Below are 24,305 nucleotides of genomic sequence, written 5' to 3' on the forward strand. Positions count from 1 at the left end.
CATACATTCCCTTCTTTGCCTCCATAGATAACGTTTTTTGACTCCACATATACCTCAACGCACCACTCACCTTTTTTCCCTCATCAATTCTATGATTAACCTCATCCTTCATAAATCCATCCGCCGACACGTCAACTCCCAAGTATCTGAAAACATTCACTTCTTCCATACTCCTCCTCCCCAATTTGATATCCAATTTTTCTTTATCTAAATCATTTGATACCCTCATCACCTTACTCTTTTCTATGTTCACTTTCAACTTTCTACCTTTACACACATTCTCAAACTCATCCACTAACCTTTGCAATTTTTCTTTAGAATCTCCCATAAGCACAGTATCATCAGGAAAAAGTAACTGTGTCAATTCCCATTTTGAATTTGATTCCCCATAATTTAATCCCACCCCTCTCCCGAACACCCTAGCATTTACTTCTTTTACAACCCCATCTATAAATATATTAAACAACCATGGTGACATTACACATCCCTGTCTAAGACCTACTTTTACCGGGAAGTACTCTCCCTCTTTTCTACACACCCTAACCTGAGCCTCACTATCCTCATAAAAGCTCTTTACAGCATTTAGTAACTTACCACCTATTCCATATACTTGCAACATCTGCCACATTGCTCCTCTATCCACTCTATCATATGCCTTTTCTAAATCCATAAATGCAATAAAAACTTCCCTACCTTTATCTAAATACTGTTCACATATATGCTTCAATGTAAACACTTGATCTACACATCCCCTACCCACTCTGAAACCTCCTTGTTCGTCCGCAATTCTACATTCTGTCTTACCTCTAATTCTTTCAATTATAACCCTACCGTATACTTTTCCTGGTATACTCAGTAAACTTATTCCTCTATAATTTTTACAATCTCTTTTGTCCCCTTTCCCTTTATATAAAGGGACTATACATGCTCTCCGCCAATCCCTAGGTACCTTCCCCTCTTTCATACATTTATTAAACAAAAGTACCAACCACTCCAACACTATATCCCCCCCTGCTTTTAACATTTCTGTCATGATCCCATCAGTTCCAGCTGCTTTACCCCCTTTCATTCTACATAATGCCTCACGTACCTCCACCACACTTACAGTCTGCTCTTCTTCACTCCTAAAAGATGGTATACCTCCCTGGCCAGTGCATGAAATTACCGCCTCCCTTTCTTCCTTAACATTTAAAAGTTCCTCAAAATATTCTCGCCATCTACCTAATACCTCCCTCTCCCCATCTACTAACTCCCCTACTCTGTTTTTAACTGACAAATCCATACTTTCCCTAGGCTTTCTTAACTTGTTTAACTCACTCCAAAATTTTTTCTTATTTTCATTAAAATTTCTTGACAGTGCCTCTCCCACTCTTTCATCTGCTCTCCTTTTGCACTCTCTCACCACTCTCTTCACCTTTCTTTTACTCTCCATATACTCTGCTCTTCTTATAACACTTCTGCTTTGTAAAAACCTCTCGTAAGCTACCTTTTTCTCTTTTATCACACCCTTTACTTCATCATTCCACCAATCACTCCTCTTTCCTCCTGCCCCCACCCTCCTATAACCACAAACTTCTGCCCCACATTCTAATACTGCATTTTTAAAACTATTCCAACCCTCTTCAACCCCCCCACTACTCATCTTTGCACTAGCCCACCTTTCTGCCAATAGTCGCTTATATCTCTCCCGAACTTCCTCCTCCCTTAGTTTATACACTTTCACCTCCTTCTTACTTGTTGTTGCCACCTTCCTCTTTTCCCATCTACCTCTTACTCTAACTGTAGCTACAACTAAATAATGATCCGATATATCAGTTGCCCCTCTATAAACATGTACATCCTGGAGCCTACCCATCAACCTTTTATCCACCAATACATAATCTAACAAACTACTTTCATTACGTGCTACATCATACCTTGTATATTTATTTATCCTCTTTTTCATAAAATATGTATTACTTATTACCAAATTTCTTTCTACACATAGCTCAATTAAAGGCTCCCCATTTACATTTACCCCTGGCACCCTAAAATTACCTACTACTCCCTCCATAACATTTTTACCCACTTTAGCATTGAAATCCCCAACCACCATTACTCTCACACTTGATTCAAAACTCCCCACGCATTCACTCAACATTTCCCAGAATCTCTCTCTCTCCTCTACACTTCTATCTTCTCCAGGTGCATACACGCTTACTATAACCCACTTTTCACATCCAATCTTTATTTTACTCCACATAATCCTTGAATTTATACATTTGTAGTCCCTCTTTTCCTGCCATAGCTTATCCTTCAACATTATTGCTACTCCTTCTTTAGCTCTAACTCTATTTGAAACCCCTGACCTAATCCCATTTATTCCTCTCCATTGAAACTCTCCCACCCCTTCAGCTTTGTTTCACTTAAAGCCAGGACATCCAGTTTCTTCTCATTCATAACATCCACAATCATCTCTTTCTTATCATTTGCACAACATCCACGCACATTCAGACTTCCCACTTTGACAATTTTCTTCTTCTTATTCTTTTTAGTAATCTTTACAGGAAAAGGGGTTACTAGCCCATTGTTCCCGGCATTTTAGTTGACTTTTACAACACGCATGGCTTACGGAGGAAAGATTCTTATTCCACTTCCCCATGGATATAAAAGGAAAAGTAATAAGACCAAGAACTATTAAGATAAAATCAAAGAAAACTCAGATGAGTGTGTATAAATAAACGTGTACATGTATGTGTAGTGTGACCTAAGTGTAAGTAGAAGTAGCAAGACGTACCTGTAATCTTTCATATTTATGAGACAGACAAAAGACACCAGCAATCCTACCATCATGTAAAACAATTACAGGCTTACGTTTTACACTCACTTGGCAGGACGGTAGTACCTCCCTGGGTGGTTGCTGTCTACCAACCTACTACTATATATATATATATATATATATATATATATATATATATATATATATATATATATATATATATATATATATATATATATATATATATATATATATATATAAATATATATAAATATATATAAATATATATATATATATATATATATATATATATATATAAATATATATATATATATATATATATATATATATATATATATATATATATATATATATATATATATATATATATATATATATATATATATATATATATATATATACTTCATACATTAAAGTAATCTATATATATATATATATATATATATATATATATATATATATATATATATATATATATATATATATATATATATATATATATATATATATATATATATAGATATATATATATATATATATATATATATATATATATATATATAGATTACTTTAATGTATGAAGTCTTGTTTCCCAATTGGAAGCAGTCAGAATAAAACAGAATATGTCCAGGCCGTATAATAAACCTTGGCCAGTTACCAGAGAGGAGCAGGAGTGTTCTCGTTGGCTGCTACTTCTTCACTGCTCGTCCCTCAACCTTGAGCATACAGGTAAAGTGGGTCACGTGACGTGACTCACCAACACTCAGTAGAGTAGTTGAACATAAAGGGGGGGGGGGGAAGGGGGGTATAACCATCAAACATCACGGTTAACCATACACCGGCACACCGGGTGGCAGGCATGTTACTATACCTCCAATTAAACTTATGGCCATGTTACATAAATTATAATAATTGTTAATAAGAATTAGCCTTAATAATACAAGGACGTTCATTTCCAATTTAGCTATTAAAGGAAATAACCGCAATGTAATATTAAAGAAAGGTTAACCATAGGGACATGACACAGAAGTATGTTCAGGTGCCAGTACTGACTGAATTTGTTCCCATAAGGAATATTGTGAAGTAGATTAGTCCATTTCAGACCCCCAAACATACATGTACAAACGCACTTACATAAATACACTTACATAATTGGTCGCATTGGGAGGTGATCGTTAAGCGGGGGTCCACTGTACCTTACATTAGCATACATACAAAATATGAAATACCTTATATTAGCAAAGGTCTCTGGTCTTAGAGCATATTCATGATCCTTTAAGATAACATCAAAGCTGTGGGCAGCCTCTAAGCCAAGGTTTGCATCACCAAGTAACTTTTGCATCTGTGGAAAATTCAAGATTTATTAGTAAGAGATACAGTTTTAAATATTCTAATGACTTCACTAATAGCTATTACTAACAAACTAATAACTATTACTAACTGACTATTACTCTAAAGAATGTCTTTGAAAAAATAAATTGGAAAAGCCTTGTGTTGTCTGAATTTACAAGGATCATTTAACTTCCACTTTGACACAGATATGTGTTGAATATAGTCTTCTTTATGGAGTAACAACTCAAGCAGTAATATTTTTTAACATTAGCCATGATCAAGACAAGAAAATACATTCACCATCACCCATTTAATAGCTGTCTTGTCAGAAGTTCATGAACGTTACAATTCTGATGACCCTTTAAATCTTAACATCTTCACTCATCCTTCAGGATAAAAGCACTGTCTTTCCACCTCCAGTAATCAAGTCTGGCTAATATATACAGTAGAAATATTTACTACAGTAGTCTGCATGCTGATTTCTGTCTCATAGTTAAAGCAGAGACCAATTACTTTCATTGATAAAATGATAATCATATTACTGTGGTGTGAATATAATGCAGAGAATTCGTAGTTTGGAAGTTAGGAGGAGGTGCGGGATTACCAAAACTGTTGTCCAGAGGGCTGAGGAAGGGTTGTTGAGGTGGTTCGGACATGTAGAGAGAATGGAGCGAAACAGAATGACTTCAAGAGTGTATCAGTCTGTAGTGGAAGGAAGGCGGGGTAGGGGTCGGCCTAGGAAGGGTTGGAGGGAGGGGGTAAAGGAGGTTTTGTGTGCGAGGGGCTTGGACTTCCAGCAGGCATGCGTGAGCGTGTTTGATAGGAGTGAATGGAGACAAATGGTTTTTAATACTTGACGTGCTGTTGGAGTGTGAGCAAAGTAACATTTATGAAGGGATTCAGGGAAACCGGCAGGCCGGACTTGAGTCCTGGAGATGGGAAGTACAGTGCCTGCACTCTGAAGGAGGGGTGTTAATGTTGCAGTTTAAAAACTGTAGTGTAAAGCACCCTTCTGGCAAGACAGTGATGGAGTGAATGATGGTGAAAGTTTTTCTTTTTCGGGCCACCCTGCCTTGGTGGGAATCGGCCGGTGTGATAATAAAAAATAAAAAAAATTACTATTTAAAAAAATTGTACAGTATATATATAAACTGCTGTAAGTAATGTTTACAATGTACATTTTAGCAACAATATGCATAAAAGGACTATACCTTAGCTGTCCACTCATGCTGATTTTGAGCACCACGCACCACTAGAGCTTTACACAACCATGTTAGTGTGTAGAGTGCAGCTTGCTGTCTCTCAAATGCATGAGTCATATCAAATGCCTTGTTAAGTTCCTCTTTACTCTCTTCTAGTGCTTGAGTGAATGAAGACCCTACATGAAGAGCAAGTAAACTGTAATTGAATCCAGACCCTCCACACAGAGTACACTGCATAGTTAACACCTTAACTGTCCAAACATAGATCTACATTCTTACTGCTAGTGCTCCAAACGTAGATCTATGTTTTAATTTTCATGCCTTCAAATTTTACACAATTGGCCTGAGATGCCTGGTCAGCATAGAATGAGTCTTAACCCTAGGTGTGCACAGTATTAAAAAAATCAGGGACCACTTAGTACCATGTGGGAGCACCAGTTCAACTGAGTGCCAGCTAGAGAAAACAGTGTGGCAAACACCAAGGATTCACTGATGTCATGTCGTATTAACACTCCCCCTTTAAAAGGAAAGCGATGTTGACCCCGAGTTTAGTGGCTTTGAGGTGGATGTGGCCACAAGCGGTACAGTAGTGGAAATATCAAAAACCTTGATAATAACCGATGTGCAACATTTGTGCAACACCCTTTCAATTTTGGTACCACTAGTAGTGTCATCCTGCCAGAATGTCCTATAACCTATGCCCTAAGTAAAAAGAAACAATTCTGGAACATGTAATACGTGTTTGGCAGGCTGGCTGGCTGGTGGCTGGCTGGCTGGTGGCTGGCTGGCCAACTGGCTGGCTGATTGGCTGTCTCTATCTCCATCTGTCTGTCCGTATCTATCTCTGTCTATCTCTTTCTCTGTATCTCTGTCTCTATCTCACAGAAACACATACGTAAATACAATTATACATGGTGTAAATTACCTAGGATAACCCAAAAAATCCAAAGTGCTATACTGTGCTTGCAAATACATATAATGCATAATAAACATTACTAGCAACTGTCAAGTAATACGCATTTTCACTTGTTCAGGAAGCAGACGTGATCGTGTGTAATACCAGTTGGTTCATGAGCACTCTCTGAGACAAGAGAGACAAGCAGACAGAATGACAGACAGACAGGTACACAGATAGACAGAGAGCTACAGAGATAGAAAGCTAGACAGGCAGAGAGCTAGACAGAGAGACAAACATGTTTATTTGTAACAGTGAAAACAAATAAAGCAAAAGCAGTGTATGCTCATCAAATGTCACCGTTAGCTGCACTGTCAGCAGTGGAGTGACATGTCTTACATCATGCTTCAAGGGAACTTATTATTATTATTATTATTATATACTCCCGCATATCCAAAACATTGCAGGGGCCTATAAATACTATGTACAGTGGAACCCAGAGTTTCGGTCGCCTCTAGCTTCAGCCGCTTCGAGTTTCAAGCACTTTTTTGACTAAATTTTGTCCCAAGCTTAGCACTGTGCCCCGTGTTTCAGCTCGCATACCAGACCTGTCTGCCTGCCCACGCAGGTATCGTGAGTCAGTGTGGTTTTGTTTATCCTCCAGTGAACATTACCCTCTGTGGTTGAGGCAGTGGTAGAGGCAGTGGTTGAGGCAGTGGTTGAGGCAGTGGTGGATGCAGTGGTGGAGGCAGCAGTTGAGGCAGTGGTTGAGGCAGTGGTGGAAGCAGTGGTGGAGGCAGTGGTGGAGGGAGTGGTGGAGGCAGTGGTGGAGGCAGTGGTTGAGGCAATGGTGTAGGCAGTGGGTGAGGCAGTGGGTGAGGCAGTGGTTGAGGCAGTGGTTGAGGCAGTGGAGGAGGCAGTGGAGGAGGCAGTGGTGGAGGCATTGGTTATGACAGTGGTTGAGACAGTGGTTGAGGCAGTGGTTTAGACAGTGGCTGAGGCAGTGGTGGAGGCAGTGGCACTGCCTCAACCACTGTGAGAGGGTGGGTAGATGTAGGGGTGAATGTGAGAGGGATGGGTGGGTGGGTGAGTGTGTGTGAGTATAGTGTGTGAAGGTTGTGCCTCAGCCACTGAATGAACATGTGATGGACAGGAACATCCCTCCTGGGCTTCCACATCCACCCGCTGCTAACACAACGTCAATATCCACAGTGGTGGAGGCAGTGGTTGAGGGGGATTCCCCTTCCAAACAATAATATGTCCTCCCTCCTCCTCCTTATCTTCTAGACACCAACAAGAGTCTTCAATAAAGGTACATAAATATGATTTTAAATGTTTATTTAACCCTTTGACTGTTTTGGCCGTATATGCACATCTTATGAGCCAGTGTTTCAGATGTATATAGTATACTCAATAATTCTAGCAGCTTCAAATCACAAATCAAGCAGGAGAAAGCTGGTAGGCCCACATGTGAGAGAATGGGTCTGTGTGGTCAGTGTGCACTGTATAAAAAAAATCCTGCAGCACGCAGTGCATAATGAAAAAAAACTCCGACCGTGTTTTTGGATTAAAACGCCGAATTTGAGGTGTATTTTCGTATAGTATTTATGGTTTTATTCTCATTTTCTTGGTCTCATTTGATAGAATGGAAAACATATTACAGAAATAAAGGTGATTTTGATAAGTTTCATGATGAAAACGACCTTGAAATTGAGCTCAAAGTAGCAGAAATGTTCGATTTTTACCAATGTTCAAGAGTAAGCAAATCACACCACATGTCCAATACACATCAACTGGGGAGTCTAATATTCTTTCACTAGTGCACTGATATTATTTATATAATTTTTACAATAATGCAGTGGTCTGCATAACAGTAAATCTTCTATTTTTTGTGTGAATAAAAAATCAAAATAGAAAGCAAGAGTAATATAAGAGGGGCCTGGAGACGTGACTAATGAACAGAGGATATGTTATTTTAGTGCCAAGAATGTCTGCATTGTTTATTCTGGACCCTATTTTGACATTGGCATCTTTTTTAATTTGCATGAAATTGGCCAAATTGCCAATTTCTGACCACTTTATTGGGTAGTTGAAATCGGTAAATGGGTGGTTTCTTGTACTCAATTGATAGAAAAAAATGGAGTTCTAAAGAAATAGCTATGAGTTTGGTTGACTGGAACAATGGAATTGGCCGAAAAGAGGGCTCAAAGTTCGCGAAATCGCTGATGCGTATATATCGCCGAGATCGCTAACTTCGCAGGAGCATAATTCCGTAAGTTTTTTATCAAATTTCGTACTTTTGGTGTCATTAGCATCAGGAAAAGATTCTGTATCATTTCATAGGAAAAAATAATTTTTTTTTTCCAAAAATTTTGCGACATAGCATGACAGTTTCAGAAATAGGTTTGTGACAGTCAAAGGGTTAAATGTTTATTTATCTATTTCATTACTCATTTAAGTACTACAGTATATGTATTTATAATTCTTTTGTGTATGTAAAACTATAGTTATTCTTCAAAAAATGCATTTTTTACGAATATTTTTGTGGGTCTGGAATAGATTAATTGGATTTACATTATTTCTTATGGGAAATATTGCTTTGACTTTCGATCGCTTTGAGTTTAGACCAAGCTTCTGGAACTGATTACAGCCGAAACTCAGGGTTAGACTGTATATAATTCTAGACAATAGTATGTGACTAAGGTAGATAAAAATGTTCACCTGTCACTGTGTTTGTGACTATTTGAGTACTATTCAGTACCTAATATTAGTATCAGAACAAAGATTAACTATTAAATCACAAGATTATTATTATTTTTATTATTAACACACTGGCCGATTCTCACCAAGGCAGGGTGGCTCGAAAAAGAAAAACTTTCACCATCATTCACTCCATCACTGTCTTGCCAGAAGGGTGCTTTACACTACAGTTTTTAAACTGCAACATTAACACCCCTCCTTCATAAGAACTACTTCAAATTGTAATTATCAGAACATAACAATTCTTCTTCTTCTTTCAACAAACCGGCAGTATCCCACCGAGGCAGGGTGGCCCAAAAAGAAAAACAAAAGTTTCTCTTTTTAAATTTAGTAATTTATACAGGAGAAGGGGGTTACTAGCCCCTTGCTCCCGGCATTTTAGTCGCCTCTAACAACACGGAGGAAGAATTCTGTTCCACTTCCCCATGGAGATAAGAGGAAATAAACAAGAACAAGAACAAGAACAAGAACTAGAAAGAAAATAGCAGAAAACCCAGAGGGGTGTGTGTATATACAGTGGACCCCCGCTTAACGATCACCTCCAAATGTGACCAATTATGTAAGTGTATTTATGTAAGTGTGTTTGTACGTGTATGTTTGGGGGTCTGAAATGGACTAACGTACTTCACAATATTCCTTATGGGAAAAAATTCGGTCAGTACTGGCACCTGAACATACTTCTGGAATGAAAAAATATCGTTAACCGGGGGTCCACTGTATATGCTTGTACATGTGTAGTGTGACCTAAGTGTAAGCAGAAGTAGCAAGACGTACCTGAAATCTTGCATGTTTATGAGACAGAAAAAAGGACACCAGCAATCCTACCATCATGTAAAACAATTACAGGCTTTCGTTTTACACTCATTTGGCAGGATGGTAGTACCTCCCTGGGCGGTTGCTGTCTACCAACCTACTACCTACAAACATAACAATTATACAAATTAAAAAAATGAGAAGAAAAGGTATATCGGCAACACTTCTGCAAACGGCAGCGCCTCATGTTGCCATCAAGTGAGCGACAAGCTCCAACTTTGCGACCTTATATCTCCAAAAGGACTGACTCCAGAATTTTTTTTTCATTACTTTATGTAAAAAAAAATCCTCTTCATTTAAAAAAAAAAAAAAGATTTTTTTTTCAAAACATTCGGAGCGCTGGGCGCATGAATGCAGATTTACATTTGGACAATTAAGGGGTTAAACATTGCATCAATAATAACAGCGCAACAAAAGTTTTTCTTATAGCTTGTGGAGAAGTTGCTGATGGCTAACCTTTGATTTTTTGTTTACATTTTTGGCATACATTATTTGTCCTTTCTAGTTTCTCAGCTAAGCAGCTTGACAACTCTTGCATAAAATTTAATAAATATCAAATTTTTTTTTTCAACAAATCAGCCGTATCCCACCAAGGCAGGGTGGCCCAAAAAGAATTAACAAAAGTTTCTCATTTTAAATTTAGTAATTTATACAGGAGAAGGGGTCACTAGCCCCCTGCTCCCGGCATTTTAGTCACCTCTTACAACACGCATGGCTTACGGAGGAAGAATTCTGTTCCACTTCCCCAGGGAGATAAGAGGAAATAAGCAAGAGCAAGAAATAGAAAGAAAATAGAAGAAAACCCAGAGGGGTGTGTATATATATGCGTGTGTGAGCGTGTTAGATAGGAGCGAATGGAGACGAATAATATTTGGGACCTGACGAGCTGTTGGAGTGTGAGCAGGGTAATATTTAGTGAAGGGATTCAGGGAAACCGGTTATTTTTATATAGCCAGACTTGAGTCCTGGAAATGGGAAGTACAATGCCTGCACTTTAAAGGAGGGGTTTGGGATATTGGCAGTTTGGAGGGATATGTTGTGTACCTTTATACGTATATGCTTCTAAACTGTTGTATCCTGAGCACCTCTGCAAAAACAGTGATTATGTGTGAGTGAAGCGAAAGTGTTGAATGATGATGAAAGTATTTTCTTTTAGGGAATTTTCTTTCTTTTTCGGTCACCTTGCCTTGGTGGGAGATGGCCGACTTGTTAAAAAAAAAAAAAATGTATGTGTAGTGTGACTTAAGTGTAAGTAGAAGTAGCAAGACATACCTGAATTCTTGCATGTTTATGAGACAGAAAAAAGGACACCAGCAATCCTACCATCATGTAAAACAATTAAAGGCTTTCGTTTTACACTCACTTGGTAGGACGGTAGTTGCCCCCGGGTGGTTGCTGTCTACCAACCTACTACCTTAAAAATAACTATTTTTTTTTTTCAACAAACCGGCCGTATCCCACCAAGGCAGGGTGGCCCAAAAAGAAAAACAAGTTTCTCTTTTTAAATTTAGTAATTTATACAGGAGAAGGGGTTACTAGCCCCTTGCTCCTGGCATTTTAGTCACCTCTTACAACACGCATAGCTTACGGAGGAAGAATTCTGTCCCACTTCCCCATGAAGATAAGAGGAAATAAACAAGAACAAGAACTAGTAAGAAAATAGAAGAAAACCCAGAGGGGTGTGTGTATATATATATGCTTGTACATGTATGTGTAGTGTGACCTAAGTGTAAGTAGAAGTAGCAAGACGTACCTGAAACCTTGCATGTTTATGAGACAGAAAAAAGGACACCAGCAATCCTACCATCATGTAAAACAATTAAAGGCTTTCGTTTTACACTCACTTGGTAGGACGGTAGTACCCTAGTACCCCCCGGGTGGTTGCTGTCTACCAACCTACTACCTTAAAAATAACTAAATATCTTTCAATATTATTAACCATAACAAACATATAATTTCTAAATCTGTCTGTTTCGTGCTTCTAAACAAAATACCTCCATATATACTAGCACATCTCCCTCCCTCATTATTTATTTAAAAGCTTAACAAAAAACATTATACATGGAGGCAAAGAAGGGAATGTATGAGCTTAAAGTGGTATCAACACTCTTATATGGGTGTGAAGCATGGGTTGCGAATGCTACAGTGAGAAAAAGGCTGGAGGCTGGATGTCGTGTTTAACCCTTTGAGGGTCGACAGGCCCTCTCCGAAACTCATTCTCAGGGTCGGCCAAATTTAAAAAAAAAAAAAATTATTTTCTCTTATGAAAAGATTGAGAATCTTTTCCCGATCATAAAGACATCAAAAGTTTGAAATTTGATAGAAAACTTACGAAATTATGCTCTCGCAAAGTTAGCGGTCTCGGCGATGTTTACGCATCGGCGATTTTGCCCACTTTGAGCCCCATTTTCGGCCAATTTCGCTGTACTAGTCGACAAAAAACATGAATATTTCGCTAGAACTCCATTTTTTCTATCGAATGGGTGCAAGAAACCATCCATTTATGAAATTCAACTATCCAGTACAGTGGTCAGAATTTAGCAATTTTGCCAATTTCACACAAATATCAAAAGATGCCAATTTCCGAATAGGGTCCAGAATAAACAAGAAAGACATTCCTGGCACTAAAATGACATTTCCTCTAGTCATTAGTCACGTCTCAAGGCCCCTCTTATATTCTTTTGCTTTCCACTTTGAATTTTTATTCTCACAAAAAATATAAGATTTACTGTTATGCAGACTACTGCATTAGTGTAAAAAATGGTATAAATATTATTGGTGCACTTGTGAAAGAATATTAGACTCACCAGTTGACGTGTATTGCACGCTTGGCACGATTTGTTTAATTTTGAAGTTTGGTAAAAATCGAACATTTCTGCTACTTTGAGCTCAATTTCAAGGCACCTTTCATTGTAAAACCAGCCAAAATCATCTCAATTTCTGTAACATGTCTTCCATTCTCTAAAATGAGACCAAGAAAACTAGAATACAACAATAAATACCATGCGAAAATACACTGCAAAGTCGCTGATTTATTCCAAAAAAATGGTCAAAGTTTTTTTTTTCTCATTATGCACTGTGTGCTGCAGGATTTTTTTTAGACTGTGCACACTGACCACATAGACCCATTCTTTCATATGAAGGCCTACTAGCTTTCTCCCACTAGATTTGAGGCCGCTAGAATTTATGCGTACTAGTACGTCAAAAACCCCTACGCGTAAGACGTACTAGTACGACGAAAACCCTCAAAGGGTTAAGGGCAATGTGCGGTGTAAATATTATGCAGAGAATTCGTAGTGTGGAAATTAGGAGGAGGTATGGAGTTACTAAAAGTATTGTTCAGAGGGCTGAAGAGGGGTTATTGAGGTAGTTTGGTCATTTAGAGAGGATGGAGCAAAATAGGTTGACTTGGAGGGTGTATAAATCTAAAGTGGAGGGGAGGAGGGGTAGGGGATCATCCTACGAAAGGATGGAGGGAGGGGTAAAAGTGGTTTTGTGTGCAAGGGGCCTGGACATACAGCAAGCATGTGTGAGTGTGTTAGATAGGAGTGAATGGAGATGAATGGTTTTTGGGAACTGATGAGCTGTTGGAGTGTGAAGGGATTCAGGGAAACTGGTTAGCTGGACTTGAGTCCTGGAGGTGGGAAGTACAATGTCTGCACATTAGAGGGGTTTGGGATATTGGCTGTTTGGAGTGACATCTAAACTGTCATACCAGGGTGCCTCTGCAAAGACAGTCACACTGTGTGAGTGATGGTGAAAGTGTTTCTTTCTTTTTTGGGTCACCCTGTCCTGGCGGGAGACGGCAGTTGTGTTAAAAAAAAAAAAATGTTTCACTTATCCCTCCTTACTGAGATGTTGCTAGTCCTTATTCTAATTGTCTCATTTCTTAGAAAAACAATTTTGCATAATGAATCACTTCAATTGCAATACCGGACTTAAAGTAATGATAATGTATATTGTTGTGTTATATAAAATGATTAAATGTGATTAAGTAAGGTGGAAAGATGGAGTGAAGAAGAATAAAAGTCACAACACCATGGGTGGAAGAATTCCTTTTTGACTCACAACTGGGAGAAGAAACTTCAGACAACATTTCAGTCTATCTTGGACCATTATCAAGTCATGGCTGGCTAGATAATGGTCCAGAATGGATCAAAATATCACCTAAAGTTCACTCTTCAAAATATGAGTTAAGAGTGAAGCAAACTAAATCCTCACTGCAATCAATCTCCTTGTCAACTTCACTTCTGAAAAGTGTATTTCACTGGCTATGCAAGATGAGAATTGACAGGACTAAATAAACTAATAAAGCTTGTGCTAGATCCCTTCTTTTATTTCCTGAGATAGGAAACCATGTAACCAAAGGACTACTCAGGATTCTAACATTTAGGTCTTGGTTTTTAAGGAAAACAGTAACTGAAGTTCTGTAAATTATGCCTCTTCAGCACATTCAGTGCTATTTTTGAGAGAAGTACAGTACAGCTGAGGGCTTCCTTATTAATGAGCTTCAATTATCCTATGTACTTATCAGATCCAGGCTAGGAAAAAAAGTCACAGGGGAAAAAAAGTCACAGAAGAAAAAGTTACAGGAAAAAAGTCACATAAAAAAAAGTTACAAGAGAAAAGGTAACAATACAAACCTAATAATGTACAACCTAACACCTAATATACATGTAATGCCACAATATTATGTAAGATATTTTCAGTCTCTACATACCATTTATTTTGTTTTATTACTCAGTTTTTTTTTTTTAACAAGTCGGCCGTCTCCCACCGAGGCAGGGTGACCCAAAAAGAAAGAAAATCCCCAAAAAGAAAATACTTTCATCATCATTCAACACTTTCACCTTACTCACACATAATCACTGTTTTTGCAGAGGTGCTCAGAATACAACAGTTTAGAAGTAAATACATATAAAGATACACAACATATAGTACCTCCAAACTGCCAATATCCCATAACCCCCCCCCCCTTTAAAGTGCAGGTATTGTACTTCCCATTTCCAGGACTCAAGTCCAGCTATATAAAATAACCGGTTTTCCTGAATCCCTTCACTAAATATTACCCTGCTCACACTCTAACTTTTTTCTCAAGCCAAAATTGTGATTTATATTCTGTGACTTTTTTCCTGTGACTTTTTTTTCTGGACACCGTTCTTATCTATGGGCAACCCATGAATAGCATAAACTATCCATTTTTCTGGCTCAATGGCTTTCTCATGCCTAAATCTCTTTTTATTCTGGTCATTATCTGTTATAAATGTCAATATTATCCAGATTAGAATAATACATTGTTTCCGAAACACAAAATGAACAGAAATCAGGATCTGATGTGCAAACTGAATTTGCAATATTCATGATTTTTAGTTTTGCAATACCACTAGCAATTTTGTAGGGATGACAGTACAGAGCAACAGAGTAAAAGTATCTTGTATAATCTGCAACAGTTGCTTAGTGTAATTTCACTCAGCAACTAAGGATACAACAGAGACCAATTTTGCTTATTGAGAACTTGTTCCTTGCACTAAGCAGGCAGATGTGTCCACCTGGTGCAAAAGCTCATAATCACAAAAGTTTATAATTAGAATTGTACTGGATTAATAATGATTAGTTTAACACTAAGTGTCAGAGAGCCAGGGAAAAGAAAGGACTATAGAAAATAGGCAAACTGAGAATTATTATTAGGGATGGGGCGATACCAAGTTTTTTGCCTGTACCTATACTGACACCGACACCATGAAAATTAGAGAATACACACTACTGATACCAATTCCATTAAAATTAGACCATACTCATAAATACTGACACAAATACCATCAAAATTAGCTGATACCACTGATACTAATACAATGGCACATCCCTAATTATTATTAATATTGATACTCTGGTACACCCCTAATTATTTTATTCATGGGAAAGTACTAAAACCATAAGGTCAAACAGAACCTAGGAAAGGGGATGTAATCAGGTAATATCTGAGGAAGAAAGGGTTGACCTAATTCCATGGATCAAGAACCCTTTACCAGGATCAAGGCAATCCTCAAGAAGGGAGCCAACCCAGGAACTTGTCAAGAGATTCAAACTAGCCAGAATGAGTACACAAAGGTAAGTAGGGAGAAAGAAGCAGTCTTTGAAAATAAAAGAAAGTTGAGAAGAGAAGAGGAAGACAGAGCCAAGTCCTTAAAGTGTGTAGAAGGCAAACTGAATGTAAAAGACAAAATGCAAAGAATTGAGGACAATAGCAAAAACCAAGGAACTAGATGAAAAAAATGTTTAAGATACTGAACTGTGAAGTTCCAGAGTGTATTTGCATAGGAGAATACTTTAGATGTAGATGATTTAAATCCCAAACAGCTACTTGATATGGAGGGCAGTGAGCTACCTAAAGATGTGTTACAGGAGGAGGCCACTGAAATATCCAAAAACGAGTTAAAGAAGATATTAATGAATGGTGATAAGAAAAAAGAAATCTGACAAAATGAAATAACACCATGTATATAAATTAAATTATAACCTCTGAATAGTTTCTGAAATGTCACCACAGTAAGGTAAATTGACAAAGAAACAGAAAATGTTACACATGTTTATTCAGCATCTACTTTCGCTGAAATTTAACTTAGTCATAATTAACCCTTTGACTGTTTCTGACGTATAAATACGTCTTACGAGCCAATGTTTCTGACGTATTTATACGCACAAATTCTAGCGGCTTCAAATCAAGCGGAAAAGGCCTGGTAGACCTACATGAGAGAGAATGGGTCTCAGTGGTCAGTGTGCACCCTGTGAAAAAAATCTGGGACCCAGCGGTGCATTGTGGGAACGCCATGTTGTTAGTCCATTTTCACCATGCCTCTCGGTAAAAAGTTCCTCACTCCTCGGCGGATTGGAGGTCTTTTGTTCCCAAGTGATAGCTCTAACAGCGATGAAAATGTCAGTGACAGTGAATTCCAGGGTTTTGAAGTGAGTGTTACCGGAAAAAGTGCCCAGGATAACGTAATTAGTGATGAAAACCCAGATGACCCACAACCTTCCACCTCTGGTGCTGGGCCGGCTTGTTCACGTTCATGTTCGCCTGTACGAGGACGAAAGAGGAAACTATTTGGTCGTGTACAACACCAAGATGTTAGCAGTGATAGTGATAGTGATAGTGATTTCAAGGTCATTGAAAGCAGTTCTAGTGACAGTGAGAGTGAATATTCCCCAGTGAAGCGGCAGTATGTACGACATAGCATGCGGTCTGGTAGTGTTTCATATGTTGTTCCAAGGGGAAGGAGAAACTCTGGGAGCACATCCCGTGGCCCTACACCACGACCTGATAGTGAAGATGACGATATTGTAACGATGGGTATGAATGATGTGAGTGATGGAGCAGGCAGTGGTGGTGATAGTGAGGGTGGCACGGCCCATATGGCACCATCAGCGGGCCATGCTACTACCCACGCTGCTGACTCTGCACAACAACCAGCCTCACCCTACCCCACACTCCCACAACCTGCACCACCACAACCTGCACAACCACAACCATGGTACAATATCCAGACCCCACCAGCAGACCGCATCTGGGATTGGCAGGACGGTGACGAGTTTGTTCCCAGTCCCCATGACTTTGATGAAACACAAAGTGGAATAAAGCCATCTTGTCCACTTGGGAACAATGCCAGTAAACTGGACTGCTTTGAGTTATTCTTCGATGAACCCCTGATGGACATCATTGTCAGGGAAACAAACACATACTGTGATTACACCATGGCAAATATAATTCTCTCACCAAAATCATGGCTACACAAGTGGAAGGAGACAACTGTGGCAGAGATGTACCTGTTTTTTGCCACAATAATGCTTATGCCACATGTGTATAAGCACACTGTTACCACATACTGGGCAACAGAACGCCTGATTTCAACTCCAGGTTTTAGTGACATTATAGGTGTCAATCGTTTCCTGATACTGTTACGTATGTTACACTTTTCAGACAAAACCAGGCCTGACAGAAGCGACAGGTTATATAAGATCAGAAATGTGTTTATGTACCTGAAACAAAAGTGCTGCATGTATTTTTATCCCTTAAGGAAGCTTGTTATTGATGAGTCCTTGATTTTATTCAAAGGAAGACTCTCATTCAAGCAATACATACCAAGCAAGAGGAAACACTTTGGTATAAAGCTATTTGTACTGTGTGATTGCAGAAGTGGTCTAGTTTTGGATATCATTGTGTACACTGGCAGTAATACTTTGAGAGATACCATGAAGTTATTGGGTATCTCTGGTGATGTGGTTCGAACAATGATGGAACCATATCTTGGTAAGGGGCATATGTTATTTACTGATAACTGGTACACAAGCCCCTTACTCAGTGATTTCTTGCTAGTGAACTTGACAGACGTGTGTGGCACAGTGCGTCGTAATCGTAAACATATGCCAAGGTTCGACGCTGGCACTCGCAGAGGTGAGGTGCAAGCCTTTGCTGCCAATGACATCATGGCATTTCGGTGGCATGACAAACGTGATGTCACACTGTTGACATCAGTTCACAGAAATGAAATGGTACCCAGTGGCAGGGACAACAGAGAGACCAATGAACCCATTCTAAAGCCTGCAGCTGTCATGGACTACAACCTCAATATGCGCTTAGTGGACAAATGTGACATGCAGATTGGGTTTGCAGACTGTGTACGCAAGAGTTATAAGTGGCATATAAAACTTTTTTCCATCTTGTTGATACCTCTATGCTAAATGCTTATAACATATACAAGTTGAAGACCAACAAAACACCAACATATGGTGAATTTTGCCTGTCAGTAATCAGACAAATAATTGCAAAGTACCAAGGAGCAACTCCTGCAATAGACCAGCGCCCACACACGTCATCTCGTTTCAGGCCTGGTGATCACTACCCCATACAACTGCCTCCTACTACTGCCAAGAAAAATGCTCAGAAGAGGTGTTATGTATGTATGCATACCACAAAACGCCCACAAACACGCAGAGACACTCGTTTTATGTGTGAGGAGTGTGAATTGCCCCTCTGCATATACCCATGTTTCAAAGAGTTCCACAAGCTGCAGCAGTTCTAGGAACGTGTTTAGTGACTGTACATATGTATATATATTATGGAACAATAGTAATAAACATTGTTTTGTATTGTTTGTTTGTGTAAACAAAGTGTATACACAAACTAATAGTGATAAAGTTTGTTCTGTTATTGTGTTGTAAACAATAAGTGTATATTTGAAGAATGCACCTTACATTGGTCTCACAGGCCACATAAGTTACCTGGAACAGAAAAATATTGAAAAATGCAAGAAACCTTTGAATTAGAGTAAATAAAAGAATAGCAGGTGAGCGGCAGTCGCCGCTGTTGCTGTACGCACGTCACTTTCTGCAAACTTTGCGGCTCTATATCTCGTTAAGTACTGATGGCAAATTTTTTTTTTAGGCTTAAAACACTCACAAAAATATTCCTAACATTTTCATAAGAAAAAATATTTTTTTTTTTTCGAATATTTGGCGACATAGAATGACAGTTTCAGAGAGGGGCCTGAAACAGTCAAAGCGTTAAGATCATCCTCAAATATAGAAAAAGCAATATAATAAATAAATAAATAAATTCAATAAATAAATAATGAGTGAACACCCTATAAAAAGTTAAGAATCAGTTAACTTTAGTTCATTAATGATAAGGAGCTCTATATTCTATTTTCAATAATTACGAGGACAGAGAAATAATACAGCATATCCTTGCCTTACCAACTGGAATTTTATTAATAATGGTAGCATGGAGGATGGCTGAGGTTTCTCTTAGTCCAACTTCAGTGTGGAATAAACTTAAACTTCTAAGTTTTCTTAGCAGCTGCTGGAGGCCATCAGTGTCAGACAAGTGGTGTACACCCATCATGATGCCTTCTAACAAATACACCTAGAACAAATGCTTCTTGTTAATAAACAGCATGTTTCATAACGACCTTGTTTAACTACCCTAGATACAGTTTATCATTTAACTGTTAAAAATCACTGCTTAAACTTGTAGATTCAGCCCCCAATGAATTGTGTCCAATACCATATGTTTATTAAATATAACCAGGGTAAAAACATTCGTCAACTTTCATATTTGTGTACCTATTGTCACCAATATATTTCTGCCTTTGATAATTACCAAAAATTTTATATTCCATTATTATAGTTTGTATTGTTAATATTATGAACTGACTGTTTATTTTTAATACAGAATTATGTATTACTAAAAAATATTATAACAATCAATATTCACTATCACTATTTTATACACAAAATGTACTAAACTCGTAATGCAAAAAGTCTTACGTCAACTGTATATATATATATCTTTATTAGTACAGATCCTCCGTGACTTCCAACGTATGTGACTTACGTCCATCGGCATACACAACCGAAAAAATGCAGCATAAATCAGAAAAATAAAGAATATACATCTACAGCTGTGATGACCCACTGACACCAACAAGTACAAGTGCACGGCCAGAACTGGATTAAGATTTTGTAGGCCCCTGGGCTAGAAGGTACTGTTAAGCCCCCCAGTGATATTTTCAAAAGGAAAAAAAATAAATTTCAACAGTCAACAGTTCATCATATATATGTGATGTAATAACATAGTAACTCTTTCACTTAATCTCCAGAGGCCCTCCAGCTGGCAGAGGCCCCTGGGCTACAGCCTCTATAGCCCATGCCTTAATACGGCCCTGAGCGCACTGAAGGGATCAAGCTCAGATGATGAAAATTTTGATTAAATGTCTTTTTTTTTTTTGTGCTATTTCACTTATTTATATTGCAATACATTCTATTTTTCTATGAATTGTATGCTTTGCCACAATAAACCAAATCTAATGTAATCTTTAGGTTTTTCATTACCACAAAATACTTTACAGTGATAGAATACACAGAAACTAAAGAATGGTATTTTTAAAATGATAAAACAGAAAATAAAGAATGATAAATATACTTACTCTTAGGTAGTAGGTTGGTAGACAGCAACCGCCCAGGGAGGTACTACCGCCCTACCAAGTGAGTGTAAAACGAAAGCCTGTAATTGTTTTACATGATGGTAGGATTGCTGGTGTCCTTTTTTCTGTCTCATGAAAATGCAAGATTTCAGGTACGTCTTGCTACTTCTACTTACACTTAGGTCACACTACACATACATGTACAAGCATATATATACATATCCCTCTGGGTTTTCTTCTATTTTCTTTCTAGTTCCTGTTCTTGTCTATTTCCTCTTATCTCCATGGGGAAGTGGAACAGAATTCTTCCTACGTAAGCCATGCGTGTTGTAAGAGGCGACTAAAATGCCGGAAGCAAGGGGCTAGTAACCCTTTCTCCTGTATAAATTACTAAATTTAAAAAGAGAAACTTTTGTTTTTCTTTTTGGGCCACCCTGCCTCGGTGGGATACGGCAAGTTTGTTGAAAGAATAAGAAATATACTTACTCCTAGGTAGTAGGTTGGTAGACAGCAACCGCTCAGGGAGGTACTACCGTCCTACCAAATGAGTGTAAAACGAAAGCCTGTAATTATTTTACATGATGGTAGGATTGCTGGTGTCCTTTTTTCTGTCTCATGAAAATGCAAGATTTCAGGTACGTCTTGCTACTTCTACTTAACTTAGGTCACACTACACATACATGTATAAGCATATATATATACACATCCCTCTGGGTTTTCTTCTATTTTCTTTCTAGTTCTTACTCTTGTTTATTTCCTCTTATCTCCATGGGGAAGTGGAGCAGAATTCTTCCTCCGTAAGCCATGTGTTGTAAGAGGCGACTAAAATGCTGGGAGCAAGGGGCTAGTAATCCTTTCTCCTGTATAGATTACTAAATTTAAAAAGAGAAACTTTTGTTTTTCTTTTTGGGCCACCCCGCCTCAGTGGGATACGGCCAGTTTGTTGAAAGAAGAAGAAATATACTTACTGTACTGTGTTTGTTAAAATCATAAAAAGACTAAAGAGGTAAAAGGCAGCATTGAAATAACGAGTAACAAGAAAACTGATAGGCCTAGCCTAGGCTATATTCTGTACAGCATTTTTATTTGTGAAGCCTATGAATGACATCCACAAGTAAGGAACATCAGTTTGTGAGTAATGAAACTTGAGGTAATAAAGCAGACTGATTAAAAAAATGAGATAATCATGAGAGAAATTTATAGGTTAAAAGAATGCTGTACAGGTATACGACTTTTACATGCCATGCTAACGTAATTCCCACATCCATCTATTTCGAAATCCAACCAGTAGGTCAGAATGGAACTCAGACGTAAATCAGGGAAGCTCTGTATTAAGTAGTTTTAGTACTAGTTTCAGTCTGCCCAAAATGCTATACATAACTATGGGACTTTTCAATTTTTTACTTTCAATGTCTTGAAATACTGTGTATTTTAAAAAATAAATTATTACCTATATTATTAGTATTTTTATTATTATTATTTTAAGAATTATACAGTAAGTTACTATTTATATATATTACTCACAGAACATCATATTAAATAATACTTCTGGACCTGTATCTGTTTGTCAGTCTGTCCTGTCAAAGTTTCACTGCAATTTTTAATTTAAATGGGAACGAAAAACTTGAATAAATCTGCTAATGTTGAATATATTATCAACTGTTTATTACAGATTTATAATTACAAAGTAACCAACTTATCAATACCATGAATGATGCACAAGGATGGCTTTCATCAGTGATGTTGGACATCAGTTTCCTAATCTCTGGGTATTTGGAGACATATTCACCTGCAGGTCCTTCAACTTCCTCTGCTCCTTCCAGCGTAGCCAAGTTTATGAATGACTCAACTAGAGGCTGCGGGTTACTGCATGAAGAGTATCAGCAAAAATTAATAGTAAATTATATACTTAGCCCTTAAAAAAAAAAAACATGTATTAATGAGTTCTCTTCATCCATGTATTGTAGAAGTCATCATTTGGCCAGACTCACACAGTTGATCATGAAAGGCCTTATAAGAACAATGACCTATAGCTCAATGGCAGAGCATTCGGCTCACAACTAAAATGATCTGAAGACAGATTGCGAGCCCTTAACCTCCATTCATTTGTAAGATGTAGAATGAGGTAAGACATGACTGATATGTGTAAGTGAAAGATGAGCATAAATAAAGAAGATATAAATAAGGTTCTGAGCAAATTTTTCCAAGAAAGAATTCAAATAATGGATTCAAATTTAATCAGTTTAAGTTTAGAAAGGATGTATAGACAAACAAACACACAAAATTTATTTCTGTGTGTAGTATACAACATGTAGTTTACATGTAATAAAATATTGTTAAGCACAAAAGAAAGCCACTAACATGCTTGTGCATTTTGGGCAGAGGATAATGCCAATAGCATTTGGTGCTCCCAGGTGGTCACCCATCCACGTACACGTACTAAGCAAATGTAACATTGCTTAACTACGCTGATTGGATGAGAAACGGTGCTTACAACATGGTATGGCTGTAGGAGAGTACTGATTTGGAATGAGCTAAGGCAAATGCTTTTAGTTTATAAAATTCAGTAGTGCAAATATAAGATTCTCCAGGAGGCCAAATGTGCTGCCAAGTCTAGGCAGCAAGTGATACAAGGGAAAGTGGATAACTCACACTGATTTCACAGTTTCTCTTTCATGTTAGATTTTCAATGTCCTCATCAACAGCAGTTTTTATAACAAAACAAATTTATAGTTTTTGTTCACATCTCAGAGTATTTTAACCATTTCAGTGTCAGTGACATAGAGGTACGGCTTACAAGCCCGTGTCGGTAATGCATAAATACACCAAAATTCTATTGGCTTCAAATCTAGCAGGAGAAAGCTGGTAGACCTACATGTGAGAAAATGGGTCTGCATGGTCAGTGTGCACAGAATAAAAAAAAATCCTGCAGCACGCAGTGCATAATGAGAAAAAAAAAATCCGACTGTGTTTTTGGTTTAAAATGCCAACTTTGAGGTGTATTTTCATATGGTATTTATGGTTGTAGTCTCGTTTTCCTGGTCTCATTTGACAGAATGGAAGATATATTACAGAAACACAGATGATTTTGATTGGTTTCACGATGAAAAGTACCTTGAAATTGAGCTCAAAGTAGCAGAAATGTTTGATTTTTGCTGACGTTCAAGAGTAAACAAATGATATCACCATCTAACATGTGTCCAACTGGCCAGTCTAATACACAGCCATGAATGGGTTGACATTATTTATACAATTATTACAATAATGCAGTAGTCTGCATAACAGTAAATCTAGTTTTTGTGTGAATAAAAATTCAAAACGGAAAGCAAGAGTAATATAAGAAGGACCTGGAGACATGACTAATGAACGGAGAAAATGTTATTTGAGTGCCAGGAATGTCTGCATTGTTTATTCTGGACCCTATTCTGAAATTGGCATCTTTTGAAATTTGTGTGAAATTGGCCAAATTACCAATTTCTGACCACTTTACTGGGTAGTTGAAACTGGTAAATGGGCAGTTTTTTGTGCTCAATAGATAAAACAAA

General features: G+C 37.9%; 1 protein-coding gene across 1 annotated transcript in view; it reads right to left on the reverse strand.

Moving 5' to 3' along the window:
• Mms19 (MMS19 nucleotide excision repair protein) overlaps positions 1-24,305 on the reverse strand; it is a 95,881-nt gene that overhangs the window by 14,216 nt on the left and 57,360 nt on the right. The window contains exons 13-16 of the mRNA XM_053775171.2: positions 22,467-22,626; positions 19,532-19,700; positions 5,323-5,489; positions 4,009-4,121 (exon numbers count right to left, since the gene is read on the reverse strand). Coding sequence (XP_053631146.1) covers positions 4,009-4,121; positions 5,323-5,489; positions 19,532-19,700; positions 22,467-22,626 — 609 coding nt within the window. The remainder of the gene's footprint in view (positions 1-4,008; positions 4,122-5,322; positions 5,490-19,531; positions 19,701-22,466; positions 22,627-24,305) is intronic.

This window comes from Cherax quadricarinatus, chromosome 11 (assembly GCF_038502225.1).
Source record: "Cherax quadricarinatus isolate ZL_2023a chromosome 11, ASM3850222v1, whole genome shotgun sequence".
NCBI classification, from domain to species: Eukaryota; Metazoa; Arthropoda; class Malacostraca; order Decapoda; family Parastacidae; genus Cherax; species Cherax quadricarinatus.